The sequence below is a fragment of the Filicampus tigris genome, chromosome 9 (assembly GCF_054856515.1).
Source record: "Filicampus tigris isolate MCC_2025a chromosome 9, RoL_Ftig_1.0, whole genome shotgun sequence".
NCBI classification, from domain to species: domain Eukaryota; kingdom Metazoa; phylum Chordata; class Actinopteri; order Syngnathiformes; family Syngnathidae; genus Filicampus; species Filicampus tigris.
The window spans coordinates 7,154,297-7,169,583 of record NC_141225.1 but is presented as its reverse complement, the minus strand read 5'-3'; the positions used below and the strand labels follow the sequence as shown (position 1 = coordinate 7,169,583).

Below are 15,287 nucleotides of genomic sequence, written 5' to 3'. Positions count from 1 at the left end.
CATCTCTCTCAAACCTAAGGGCGACTTTAGAATCAACCTCTAATACCTGAAGTTTTCCCAGAAATTCAACACCTACAAAATAACTGATATCTCAGCCCCTGTAACAGATACATCATTTCAAAAGAATCTGACAGTTTAAATATGAGTTTAGTATTATTTACTGCTTAAATAAAACATGTAAAAATAAAGTGGCAGTGCAAAAGAAGCACTATTTTTAATTTTTTTTTAATTGAGTGGTAATTATCATCCTATAAACTGTTACAAAGCCATCGATATCGTCATTGTCGACAAACATATACCTTAACCATATACCACGATCGGCCGGTTCTACTGGTTCAAAGTCCACAAGCGCGTCATCTACACCACTACTGTCACTTATTTGAGAGCTCCCGTGATCGTCTGCATCCGCCATTGCTGTTAGAAAAATTTACGGGACATTCTAAAACGGCTCACGACACCATCACATGTAAATTATGATGCATTTCATTGGCTAAGAAACTTGAGAATTGGTGAAAAAAAAGGAAATTACGTATTTGCTTTCGATAAAGGTAGAAAGATGCAACAGCGCTCCGGGCTCGAGTGGCAGAAATGCTTATGGCCTTAATGGGTTAATGTAAAAAAAAAAAAAAAAAAAAAAAAGAAAAGACACACAAATTGGACACTTATACACACACATAACATACACACACATAACATATACATATATATATATATATATATATATATATATATATATATATACATATACATATATATATATATATATATACATATATATATATATATATATATATATATATATATATATATATATATATATATATATATATATATATATACGTATATGTCTTTGTATACAGTATACACACATGTACATACATACATATAAAACTAATGACGTTTTGTAATCTTTACAGCATAAAGCAAAGACAAAGCAGGCGTCCACGTTAAAGCCATAAATTGCGTCAGAGACCAGGCGTCAGTGACAAAAAATCAGAAAGCAGCACACCTCATGGTTCTTTTCCCTCCTGAGTAGGCAGCGTCTCACAAGTTCTTACTACGGTTCTTACATAAATTGCCTTTTTGACCATAACATACAATAACATGGCATTGGCAACATATCACACATGGATAAATATCATCAATCTATTATGCTACAGGTGGGGCAAAAGCAGTGCGATGGACTTTAGTAGATATTTTCTGTAAAACATGACATGACATATACATACATACATATATATATATATATATATATATATATATATATATATATATATATATATATATATATATATATATATATATATATATAATATATATATATATATATATATATATTTAAATACATATACTGTATCATAAATACTGTATATTATAATTCACAAGGAGACGTTTTAAGCAACTGCAAACATTGGATACAGCGGTTTACGCATGATTTCTTAGTGTCATGACGTACAGATATTCTGATGCGGCAGAACATGGGACGATACTGAAAAGGCGCGATTAAAAATATGGAATGCCTACATGTACATAAGCAGAGTGCCCTTGGTTTACGACGGTCTCGACATTTCCGGGTTACTATGCGAAAGTATATGACACAAGAAGGCACGCTCAGTTACCAGCGCACCTACTATTTTTCATTTGTTTCATATTTACGGCAGAGATTGCTTTTTTCATACAATTTTTACTGAAGAACGGCACGGTGGAGCCAATAGTTAGCATACGTACCAGCCAAAAGGTTCTGGGTTCGTCTCATTTCCAGACTTCCTGTTTGGAGTTGTTCTCACTATGTTAGTGTGCGTTTTGTTACTAATTACAATATAGATATGTTTTAATATTTATAATTAGGTCAATTTAAGAATTTGTCCGTAGTGAATGTTAGTGTGAATCATTGTTTGTCTATGGGCCCTGGCGACCAGTCCAAAGTGTATAATACCTCTTGCTTAAAGTCAGCTGGGATATGCTCCAGGTCATCCATGATCTTAACAAGGAGACTATAGGAAATTGGTTGGCCTGTAATTATGACTTTACCACCACGTCAGCAATCTGAATTCCAGAATCCAGTGTATAATTGATGCCCAATGAAATGCATTGGGAGAAACAAAATGTGTATGCGTATTTAATTTTTTTTCCCCAAAAAACGCTGATGAACATTCAGTATGCATTTTTCATGAAAAACGGGGAGAACAGGGGGAAAAGACCCAAAACAAAAAATATTACAAAATGTTGAAAAAAAAAAAGTGAAAAAAATAAGCATGAATATGCAAATACTTAGATCCAGAACTGCGAGTATGCGGGAGTCCACTGTAGGATAAACTCCCCCTCCATTGTGGGTTCTGGATTTGCGGTCACACTTTTTTTTTGCAATTTTTTTGCCCATTTATAATTGACATTTGTTCCTTAATTTTTTGTGTTGCAATTCCACTTTTTGCCACTAGTGGACACAAGAGTGTGTTAAACACTGTTTAAATTTGAAAGAGGAGAAAGCAGGAAGTATTTCAAACTCAGCCTGATTTTTGCTGAAGAGATTAGAACGAGATTATTGCATAACTGTCAACCCCGGCCGGGGTGTATTGAATCTTATGAAAGTTGTAATTTGCCTTTACATATCTTTATATAATCTTACATATTACACATTTTTTTCGATTGGCTGCTGTCACGTGAACGCAAATCAGCGGATGTACGACGTACATGTTTGAAAAGGTGTTTCCACCTGTACAAATTATGCCGAAAGTGTACAACTTGACAGGTATGTTATTGGCCCTGTCCAAATACTCGCATGTCCACCCTCATGCCCCTCAATTGTGAGTTCCTGTTGAAGGTGCGAGTGTGTAGGGTGACCCAATCCTCCAAAGTGCTCTGATCCCCACCACTCCCCACCCCGGATTTTGTCCCCTTGTTCTACACTTTGGATGAGCCCAGATCAATGGTCCCTCCTCTGAAGCATATTACCGACAAATCATTGCAGATTTTACCAAAATGACAGGAAACCGACGACGTTTGGTGGAATTACTGTGCCGAATTTTTTTTGGGGGGAAGTGTAAAAATGTATACAAATGTATATTGAATTTACAATTATTTTAACTATCTATTTAAAGTCACCTACACATTTTGTCCCAGTGTAGTTGCCTTTAATTAGTGACCTGCAAATGCATGTGCAGGGGCCGCAAATAGTGCAATAGGGGAGCCATAGCTGCTATCGGCTGGAAGCCTGAGCACGAGATTTTCCATTACTACTGTTTTACTGAAGTTTTAATATTTCAAGCAGCAAAACTGCCAAAACAACAACCGGTGCCGCCGTGTTTGATGACGCGGATCCAGCTCAGTGGCGCAATTCAATGTCTCAAATCTGCAATTTTCGCACACTTGTGTAACCTGCGCTCTCAATGACTATGTGCACTTCTATTAGGTGTACACTTCACTATTGTAAAGTGTAGGTATTTGGGCGGGGCCATTGAATGTCTCAATCCTCAGTGAATGTCTCGATCCTCTATCATCCTACATTTTACACCTACAGAAAGCAACATCTATAGGTTCATTTTCTAAACGACATCATTGGGCATGATTATTATGATTGTTTTTATTACAATGTTTGTACAGCATTTGATCAATCCCTCTTCCTCTCGCTCAATATTGATAAATATTATTGGTTGTTGAGTGTGTTTGCGTTATTTTAAAGTGTGTTTAAAGACCTTAAAAAACAAGTGCTGTAAATGCTGTCTAACATACCTAGTGTTTAAGTGGGATATTCTTATATTGTGGAGTTCACTTATTACAGGGGTGGTCTGGAACGTACCCTCCGCAGTTGAGATGGGTTCACTGTAATTAGGTGGATACTGCTGCCGTAGGAAATGAATCCTGTCGTAAACCAAGCACCCCAGATAGTCAATTCTTATCATTGCTATTGTTTTGAACACTCAGTAAACAAGATGTCAAAAAGCACAAGTTTCTGGTCATTTGAAGAATGCGTATGGAAGAGAGCGAACAGTCTGGAGTTGAATGCGGGGCGACGAAGAACGGTCGTCTTGAGTGTCAAAAAGACGGTTCGACTGCATGCAAACTACAAAAATATTCCCCAGTGAAGTTCCCCTTCTTGCCTTGCATAATGGGGCGGATGGATGCGATTGGCACAAATTCATACGGCGAGACGTTCCCCTATCTGAGAGCAGCGAAATGAGGAAGGGCGGCAGGGGGCTTGGGGCTGCTACACGCTACCGGTGCACATCCCGCCCAGAAAAAGACCACCATCGGGTGATAAAAGTGTCACTGGGTAGCACTTTTGTTGGAAGCGCTCAGAAGAGAACAATCGTCTGAGAACGTCATGTTATCCTACCAAAAAGGGTGGCGGAGGACCTCGGCCTGGGAGAGGATCCGTGCTTGACTGGGTACTTTCCATTCGCCGGGGCTAATTGGTGGATCCCTGGCTGGGCTCCTGGGAGTCCTGGAGGCCACCTGGCCCGGCGAGACAAGGGAACTTTTCAAGGAAGTGTCTTGACGTCTCTTCCAGTCCTCTGCGCTCTGGCTGCCATTGATGTTTCGAGAGCTTCTTTCGCTTGCTCCGCAGGCGTGGGATTGTCTTGTCATGTCAAGGCTCGGACCCGACCTCAGACCAACTCTGCTTTCGCTGCTCCTGGAGTCCTTGTGTCTGTAGATCGGTCGAGCCCGTTCCCCCAGGCTGGCGGACCGCGTTCGAGCGGCTCTGTTCTCATTGAGCGTTGCTACATGCGCCCGGCTCTCGGTCCGTCTGACCCCGCGACGCTCGTCTTTGGCTTCGAGTAAAGTCCCCCCTGCTTTTAGGCCGCTCGTTATCCTCCCCGGCGTCGTCGGCGTGGTCTCGGCCTCCGGGTCGCGCCGCTCGTCCCGCTCTGACACAGAGCTCAAACCCTGCAGCCCTCGATGTGAGGACGTGGCGTTCCGGCGGCGGGGGTGCTTTGAACCACCGTAGTAAGGAATGGGCGCGAGTATGGAAGCCCCGGTGAGGTATGGAGAGGACGAGGGTGATGTGTCCGAGAAAAACACCTCTCTGGTGGATCTGGAGGGAGAAATGTGTTTCTGACCTACGGAAAACAACACATAGACGAGTCACCAAAAGTTGTGGCTGTTTGGCTTTCAGGTGAAATTTCAGGATAATCCTAAAATACAGTAGTGTTAGCCTACTTCGTCGGTCATTTTCGATATAACCCAGATTTTAAGCGATTGCTTTTTTATGTGTTTTTACAGCACAAGCAAGTGCAAATGTAGACTTGCATTTGTTCAGTGTAGTACAGGGGTGGGCAATTCCGGTCCTCAAATATCGGTATCCTGCATGTTTTATATGTCACCCTGCTGCAACCCACCTGATTCAAATGATCAGAATCGTTATCTAGCTTCTGTAGACCTTGCTGGTTATATGATCATTAGAATCAGGTGTGTTGCAGCAGGGAAGCGTAGAAAACATGCAGGATACCGGCCCTCGAGGACCGGAATTGCCCACCCCTGACGTAGTCCCATGTTGCGCTACAACACGCCAGGCAGCACTGAGGTCTCATGTACGAAATACAGTAGCAAGTTAGCAGCAAGAAGAAGCGGCAGAGAAGATCCCCAACTGCCATAAGCTCCAGTAATACTGTAGTCGTACAGTAGTAGCAAAAGAGGCGTATGCCTGTGAGGATTGTTCTATGCTCTGTTTGCATATCGGCGCTGTCATGTGAAAAACACTTGTCCATTTTTTTCAATTTTCTTATTTTTACTTGAATGGCGTTTCCACGTTACAGATATAGCATTAACGTGAAATGTATTTTTTTCCCCAAAATTGGACATGAGTGTTTTTTTACAGGACAGCGATGATATGTTGCTGCTCTGTGTGTTGAAGTAGCAGTTATTTAACGGATTATAATTATCATAACATATAAGCGAATTTCCCTTAGCCTGCGTCTGCGACGTTTTGCATTATGTTATTAGCATTAAGCAAGTAAAATTTTGTTTGAATGGTTCGATCGATTATTCTATCGATTACTTCATCGATTAATCCGACAACATTTTATTTTACATTAAAGATTATTACAAATTCATTTTTAATGAAAAAATATTGTTGTTTATTTTGTATTGTTTAGAGATTAAAAAACAACAAAGCAACAACTAAGCAATATCACATGAGGGGGATTGATGTACTCACCAATGTTTTTAAAACTGATTCAGGTACTGGTTCGGTCATTTAAATGAAGTAAAGGCAGATGTTTGCAAATGTCTTATTTTGATCAAACATAAATAAATAAACCAAACACCTATTGGGAATTCTGCCATGTAGCTCATTATTAGAGAACAGCAAGTTGTGCAAAAAGTATGAAATGTGCGTTCAAAAGTTCACACAAGTCAAATGAATTTAACCTGTAAAGATTATACTGCATTTTAGGTTCATCCTGAAATTTCCCGAGAGAGCCGAATATCCCCAACTCTGTGAGTAGTGTGTGATCACATTCGTTCCACATCGTTAAAATTCTGAACATTGAGGAAGCTATTACCAAGGTAGAAAGAGAAGAGGCCAGGAAAAAGCATGTGAGGATGTTAGTGTTGGTGCTCGGTGTAGTAGCATACAGTAGAAGAAGCTGCGCTACCTGCATTAGGAAAAGACAAAAATGGAGGAGATGAAGACGACCCGACAGGAAGCAGATGCTTAGCGATTGAATGCGTAAACCACGATAAGTAAGTACAGGTGGCGTCCCGAGAATGAGCTCTATCACAGTTCACAAATGTCTGCAGTCATCATCGTTAAGGAAACTTGGGGTGAATTTATAGATGCGGCGCAGTGGGCCGCTCCTCATAAAAAGGCTCATTTAGAAAACACAAGCAGCCCACCTGCTTGCGCAAATGAAAACAATCTGGCAATAACGTATGAATTTCAATTACTGAACAAGTCTTGGAAAAATAGTCTCATTTTTACTATAATTGCTAATGCTACACACCTAATTAACATTTAAACACCTCCCTCAAATAGATGCCTTTAATTTCCCATCAGTAACTCAAATTGTATCAGTTCATAGACACTGTCGTTCACACACAATCACAAGATAACTGCTGAGCTCATTTGAATGCCGTTGCTAACCAAAACAGCAGCACCAACCAAAGTGCATCTCTCTTTATGGGATACCGGTTAAATTGTTTAAAAATATCAAAATATCCAATTAATATCACTAATAATAATAATTTTTATTAACATTAGCATTATCATATAACAAAATGTGGTCCAACTGTAACTATAACAAACCTATTTTCTGGAACAAATATTTCACAATTATGTATATCATAGTATGTGTATATGCATATATACTGTATATTTGAAATGATAAATATATGATACACCTATTATTATTACCCAATACCAAATAAATATACACCCATAGAAAATCTAAATAAAAGACAGTTAATTGAAAATAAATAAGAAAATTGAGCACTTACTACCATCTTGAGTCAGGCCGGCGCCGGGTCGGAGCAGCAGCGCCACTTTGCTTCCTCCCGCTTGGATCAACTCAATGGCACGCGTATGCGAAATGCCTCGGGCCGGCTCACCATTGATCTCCACGATCTCATCTCCGACCTGCCCAGCAAACACACAGCGCATGTTTTGATGTGAGATTTTGCTTTGAAAAAAAAAAAAATATATATATATATATATATATATATATATATATATATATATATATATATATACACACACATATATATATACACACACACGTATATATATATATATATATATATATATATATATATATATATATATATATATACACACACATATATATATATATATATATATATACACACACACACACACATACACTACTTACAAACAAGCACTGTCTGCCTCATAAAATCCAAACCGGGACAATTAAGATTTTACTTTCACCAACTTTTAATCAGAAGGCTTCACTCCCTCTTGTGTGCTTGTTTGATGCCAATACGACAAACTGCCTCGGAGGAGATTATGTTTGATTTTTTTTTTACATAACTTTTACTTTAAAGGAAGAATTGCAAACTTCCTGTTGAATCTAGCTGGGAATTGTCGATGTACGAAATGTAGGTCTTATCTAGGCCTACATTCAGGCATTTTACTCAAATTTCTCATTCGTCTTTTGATCAGTTGACTGACCGATATAGCATTCCAAAGAGGGATTTCTATCAATATTTACAAGTGAGGGACTTTATTAGGAAGAATACTGCAAGTTTGGTACTTCAGAACATATCAGAGGCTTGGAGAGACTAATTATTACATCCGAATATGTAGCCTATTTTAAATTATTCTACAATACTCTTTAGGGATTTTCTGTCATCAACACTTTGCACTTGAAAGAACAATGGGAGAGAGAACACAATTGCAAAATTGCGGAAAGTGAGTGGAGGAGTGTTTGGTATAATGTGAAAATGTCTGTTTGAAACAGAGTTAAAGCGACTCAGCTCATGATTCTCCATAGGGCCCATATGTCTCATCTGCGCCATAAAATTAAGCCTCATACCTTCACGATGTGCTTAAAGTGTAAAGTGGAAATCAGCGCCCTCACACACTGTTTTTAGTCTTGTCCCAAAATACAACAATTTTGGTCTACCATTGGAAAAGAAATGGAAAAAATATTTGGTGTTGATTTGACTTGAACTTACTGACTCTGCTATTGCTAACAAACATCATAAGAAATTGTACCACATTCGTACTTTTTGTGCTCGTAGATGTTTGCTTGTTAATTGGATTTCGGAGCGCGTGTCTTCAAAGACACAATGGCATAAGATTATCTTCAACCATATATCCCTGGACTATCTGACTTGTAGATTGAATCATAAAGAGGTGATTTTTCTGAAGATCTGCAAACCTTATTTAACTTTTGTTGGACTTGAAATGTCAACTATTGTTAAAAGACCATTTGTATTCTGACATGACAACTTGTCTCTGAGATGCAGGTATTGTTATTCTAATATCCTTTTGGGCCATTTTAATTGAATTGAATTTATTTATTTAATTTTTTTTTCTTCTACTTCTCTGTCACTCATGTTTTGTCTATTTTTATACTAAAAGCCAATGAATATATTTTGGGAAAAAAACAAACAATTCTCATTCCGTTCATCACCTTCCATCTGCAGCCGGGGTACCCTTCCTCCCTCCATCTAGCCGCCTTTTTCTCCGGCCGACGACTGGTCTGCCTATCATTTCAAACGAGTTTCCCTTAGCGTTTCCGTCTACCAACTTCGACCAACTTTTTGGGGTGTTTTATACAATGCAGAGTTCATTTCGTCACATTTATTTATCAAATGTGTATTGGCCAGCGTCTTGGTAGCCTGACAGAGTATACGCGCTGAGTCGGTTCTGGTGCTGCTGTTGAACACTGGATTTTTATTTTAGATAACCAGAAAAATCCGCGTTCTGGCCGAAATGAGTTGGCATTCAGCGATTTCAATTGAAAAAAAAAAGAAACAATCTGTAACATTTGGCAGCTATGCCACTCATTTAAAGTCACAGATACTGCAGTGTGGAATGTGAGGATTTCGTCTGTTGCAGGGGTGGTCTGGAACTTAAGCCCTGTGATAAACAAGGGATTACTGTAATGGCTTTGCAATTCATTTCTATCAGAAAAATTGATTTGATATATAAATAAACTAATTTACAAGCTTGGTCTCGGAACAAATTACATTTGTTCGTCATGGCACCACAGCAATTTACTACAAATTACTTTGCTGACCCCCAGGTTATGGCTTGCGGACACACTCAGTTTGAGATCCACTGATTTACAGCACACACACAGAGCCTGCAACAGCCTGGAGAAAGCCTCTATTAATGGACATGACACAGTAAGCATGTCCATCCGTCGTCTCCTAATCACGGCTGACGTTACCACGCATGCCCGCAAACCACGCAAGATGGATTCCCCGTGAGGACCTTCTATTCTCCTTCCCTCTCCGGCTTGTAACAATATAATAATCACCTCGCAGCATGCTGATACTACAAGTTTATGAAGTGCTTTCCATTGGGGGCGTCAACATATGCAATTAACAGCAGGGGTCTGATTGTGGCTATATGTACTAAAGAAGGCCACAATAAGGAGACACACTACTTTAACTGTTTTCTTACTGTACGTCATGTGGAGTGCTTGAAACATAGCATAACATCTACAAAATTGCGCATGCAACACTACAACTGGCGGCTGTCCAAATAATTCATTAGTCGGTCTTCTTTATATAAATAAAATTGTATTGTATTGTATTGCATTGACTGTCTCTTCTCATAACAGAAAATGTCAAATATTGGAGTTCAAGCATCAGAGATACACAAGTACAAACAATACTCGTCACATCATGTAGGAGTGAGGAAGAAAGATACACACTCCTGATCCACTCTCCTGTGATTCAACACATTTACACAGACGTTTTACGACCGCAATACAATCTGGGGGATTTATATCTTGGTGATTTTCATGGCAGTGATTACTTCTTCTCCATACTTGTTTTTAAAAGAAATTGTTTTCCTCTGATTTGAATTGATTCAAAACATCCGTCAAATGGACCGTTGCATAGAAAAACACACAACGGTTTACTGAGGTTTGATGACTCACGTGAATCCTTCCATCCAGCTGGGCGGGGCCATCCTCAGCGAGTCTCAGAATGTACAGACCCATGTTGTACTCGGTCCCCCCTCGCAGGCTAAAGCCGAAGCCTCTGGGGCTCCTGTCCAGCTCTACGGTCAGACAGCCCTACGATGAAGCATCAGAATGTTACTATACACTCACATGTACATGCATTGTGGTGTCTTTTTCATAATGATTTTAAACTTTTGTCTTGTATATTTGAATGTTCCAACTCACAAGTGTGTTTTTAAGAATTGAAGCTGTTCTATAAGTATCCAAATAGATTATCCAAATACTCGAGAAGTGTAAATGAAGGGAAGGGTGTCATCATCAAAAAGGAACACAGACATGAAAGAGAGCCACAGACAGTCAAGTCACTCTCGATACCAGTAAAAATAATTATATTAATAATTATTACGTGTAGATCATACTAACAGTCGGTTCCATAAATATCAGGAATGATACAATTCTCATCTATTTAGCTCTCAACACCACCCCAATGGCTTTGAAATGAAATCAGGGTGAATGGTGTAGGAATTAAAACTAATTGTAGAGTATACAGTATATGCCTCCCACTTTTTAAGGGACCGAAGGTAATGGGACAAATGAACTATTATAAATCAAATGTTGCCTTTTTAATGCTTTGGTGTCAATTGCATGAAGTCTAGAATGCAGCAACGTCATCAGCAGATGCTGAATTTCATCCCCGGTGATGCTCTGCCAACTCAACTGCAACGGTCTTCAGTACCCGCTTGTTCTTTGGACATTTTCACTTCAGTTTTGTCTTCAGCAAGTGAAATGGATGCTCAATCAGATCCAAGTCAGGCGACTGACTTGGCTATTGTATAACATACCACTTTGTTGCCTTAAAATACTTGTTGGTTGCTCTTGCAGTCCAACACGTTCTGAAGCGTTTAGATGAACATGAGCAACTACTATTGCGCGAAACCCTTCCAAATTCATCCTGCTGCTTTTGTCAGCGTCAAAAAATGCAAGGGGACCTGTTCCATTGGCAGCCATAAATAACAACAGCTGAGCAGCCAATTTTGCCATTACTTTTCATCTGTTAAAAAGTGGGAGGCACATTTACAAACATTTGTACTGCTAATTCCAAAACTGTTCGCCTGATTTGGATGTAAACAACCTCAGATAAAGATGAAATTTGCAGTTAGAGCACATCTTGTTTGTTTCATTTCAAATCCATTGTGTTGGTATTAAGAGCCAAAGAAATGGGAATTGTGTCCATGTAACCAATATTTATGTCATCATTAAAAATCAAGTCAGGAAAGGATTTACGAAAATATGGTCAGTTTTAAAGGCTTAAGAATAGGAATAAAATGAAATGTAAGGATCATCGTCACCTGGTTGGGTCCCGTCACACACAGAGCCCCCTGCTCCACTGGGATGTTTTTGTGTTCGGACCAGGAGACGCCATCTCGTTTGTCCTCCAGGTCCAGGTTGTAGCTGATACACACACGCACACACACTTTGTCAGTTGGACACGCTGGTGTACATGCAACATGCTGCAGGCAAAACACTGATAGATCCATATTGCAAAGTGAAAGATAAACAAATGCAATGTTTGAGGCTCAGTGGACCAAGGGAGTATATGAATGGTGTGACGGGTGCATCTTTAATCACAATCAAGCTTATGACAAATTTGTTTGAAAAGGTTTTTATCTTTTATACATGCTTGTAAATCTTTGTAAAGTATTATACATTCATGTCAACGATTGTACATTTATGTACGTTTTCTAGTTTTCTGCTGTTTGGTCCTACCTTTGACCATTTTCCCAACAAAAAGTGGACACAAATTCTGACATTTTGAATGCTATCCCGTTAATATTCCTTACCGTTCGTCCTGTAGAGCCGAGCGTTGTCCGATAGCTCGATGCTGAAGAGCTGGACTCTGTCTAGCAGAACTGGCACCAGAAGGGGGACCCTTGTACTCTAAAATATTTGCCAATCAAACAGTGAGTACAGTCAAAGTCGGATCGTAATAAGCATTTTGTACTAAAGGATGATACAACTGACTAGCAGGACACCACGGTGATATAATTGTGTTAGTTATTTGAATTCATTCAACTTTTTTGCACTTCTCCATGAAAACCTATATTTGTGATGTAGATGCTAAAATATTTATGGGCACTTCCCTTGCTTGCATGAGCACCTTCAGCCTAAAGTTAATAACAACATTAACCAAAAACATATTCGGACAGTGGACAGAGCAAAACCCACCATCCTCGGGCACTACAGTGAGCGTGACCACGTTGCCGGCGTCCTTGATGAGCTGGACGATGTCGCTGTGCGAGAGCTCCAGGATGGAGCGACCGTTGACGGCTGAGATGCGGTCGCCGACGTGGAGCAGGCCGCAGCGGTCCGTCGGGCTGCCTTCGATGATGCGCCCGATCTTGTGCGGGATAACTGAGGAGGAACAAGTCAGATGGTGGGTTGACTGTTAGGGGTTTTAACATTTACACATACAATGGAAATATCCTGCAGTTTATAGACTTTCTTCCTGAATGCCTTTAATACACAGTAAATTGTCCTCTTTGGTTGCTAAAATGTCATTTCAAATGTCGCTCAGTGGGGCCACTCTCGACTTCTATTCACAGATGTTGTGATCAGTCCAGGAAGAGGACTGATCATGTTCTCATTTAAAACATTCATAAAAAATCATTAACATTCTTCACAGCGGTGGAGTTCCCTCCACATAACTGTAGTGCTACGTGGCTTGTTCAGTCATGTCCTGTCCTGCTCTGCCCTGTTGTGTACTACGGAATGCATGGTTATACGACTATATCTTATCAGAGATATTCAGGATTTTTTCATGCATTACTACATATAAGACATATCAAAGACTCATTGGGAACAGTCTTTTCTATCTTTCCTTAAAAAAATCTTGTATAAATATGAAATCTGACATTAACAATAATAATAAATTAGAGCCGCTGAACAGTGATGCACATGACATGACATGCTCCGCCCACATTAGACAGCATAGTAAAATTAAAAAGTTACCCAATTTAGCATCTAAGATAGCTTGCAAGAATTCCCTCAGAGGAACTCAAGGTCCACAAAATGGCTGATTAACTGTTCAATATCGTGCAATGTTGGGATTCTTGAGACATTTTTCTGTGTCCTGGTATGAGGTGTTGATAAATTGTGCCGGGGTTAAATTTTTTCCACCCTTTTTAGTGAGCGCTTCTGAATTAGTTTTGGGGCTTGTGTTTAGGACCCATAAATGATACAGTACATGCACTTACAACAAATGTTGTGTTTTTCAACATATTGAAAAAAATAATCATTCATTATAAAAAGTGTAATAAACACCTACATAGCTAGTAATTTCCGAGCGTTTGGGTTACTGTTATTTATTTATTTATTTTTTTTACAAAAAAAAAAGACACAAAAAGTTATGTTTTATACAATATATATTTTTAAATTTTGTAATATTTTCATTTTAAATCTATACGTCTTACTACAGTATATACCAGATCACCACGACATGTAAATCTCACACACACATACACACCCCCACACACACACCTTTTTGGAAAAGGCCGGTTTAGTGTTTGTTGTACTTAGTGGCCATGTGGTGAATTACAGTTTCATGTCAAAAAATAATACAAATTGAGGGAGACTCTGATTTTTAGTCCAAGAATTGCTGACTAACTCACCTCCATGCGGGGGTCGACTCTTGGATGTGAGGATGACGAACCCGAAACCCTCCGACTCTTTGCGGTGCAGCGTGATGTCGAAGGATTCGTGGTCCAGGGCGCTGGGCATGGGCAGCCGAGGTAATTTGGGGGAACCGTTCAACAGTGTCGTCGCCATTTCCTGAGCCTCCTCCTCTGTTGCGTCTGGCGTGAAACGATTCAAGGGATTCAATTAGAAAGAGAAAAGGGCACTTTAAATGAACACTAATTAAAACATTGTTTTGGTTGTTGAACTGACAATACTGTTTCAGAATTGCGTCTTTAAAATTAAATAACTACACTTGCGTTTTGGGGCGATCTCATGGCTGACACAAACGGATTTATTTTGGGATTTATCGCTTGCTGTTCTTGACGGTGACTCACGCTCACCTCTGTAGATGACCTTCCTGCGCACGGTCAGCATGACTTGACCATTGCGGGCGGCGTTTGTCATGAGGTCCAGCACCTGCTTGTGCGAGCGGCCCTTCACTATCACGCCGTCGATGCCGATGAGCTCGTCTCCGGCCCGCAGGCGGCCGTCCTTTTCCGCGGCGCCGTTGGGCACGATGGCCCCAATGTACACCTGGGGGAAAACATTCTGACAGGGGCTTAGTACCTTTCAGCCTGGCTAGCATTTGGATATTTGATTTGATTTGCATGTTTACATGAACACACTTTATTAGTTATCATGGGATTTTTTTTGATTGATTTTGGAAGGTGTGTGTGGGTGAGGAGGGGTGCTTCAACTGTCGGAGATGCAGAGATTTATGGTGATTAACAATTTCAATCAGTGATCAAACTGAAGGTAAAGATGCAACTTTTGGCGCATATTGAAATTCTGTATAGCATCCACTGAACAGATTAGTTGACTTTGCTACTTTCCGCTTTTAAAGAGGAAGTCGTCCCAAGCATATTTTTTCAAGAATATGTTCTATGCTGGCCCACTAGTTGTAACATGGCAATTTGATTAATATTATGTTTGTGGAATATGAGTTAAGCAGCA

General features: G+C 39.7%; 1 protein-coding gene across 4 annotated transcripts in view; it reads right to left on the bottom strand.

The window, feature by feature from the left end:
• Window positions 1-1,318: 1,318 nt before the first annotated feature.
• The window catches only part of magi3b (membrane associated guanylate kinase, WW and PDZ domain containing 3b), a 168,656-nt gene continuing 154,687 nt past the window's right edge, over window positions 1,319-15,287 (bottom strand). Inside the window, exons 14-22 of one of the 4 annotated variants that reach the window (XM_086040004.1) lie at window positions 14,675-14,882; window positions 14,267-14,449; window positions 12,825-13,010; window positions 12,440-12,536; window positions 11,948-12,050; window positions 10,575-10,712; window positions 7,435-7,573; window positions 6,501-6,593; window positions 4,911-5,057 (exon numbers count right to left, since the gene is read on the bottom strand). In XM_086040004.1, coding sequence (XP_085896130.1) covers window positions 6,544-6,593; window positions 7,435-7,573; window positions 10,575-10,712; window positions 11,948-12,050; window positions 12,440-12,536; window positions 12,825-13,010; window positions 14,267-14,449; window positions 14,675-14,882 — 1,104 coding nt within the window. In that variant the 3' untranslated portion in view covers window positions 4,911-5,057; window positions 6,501-6,543. Of the gene's footprint in view, window positions 5,058-6,500; window positions 6,594-7,434; window positions 7,574-10,574; window positions 10,713-11,947; window positions 12,051-12,439; window positions 12,537-12,824; window positions 13,011-14,266; window positions 14,450-14,674; window positions 14,883-15,287 lie in introns of all 4 variants that reach the window. The other 3 variants (XM_086040005.1, XM_086040002.1, XM_086040003.1) reach the window with 3 other exon arrangements.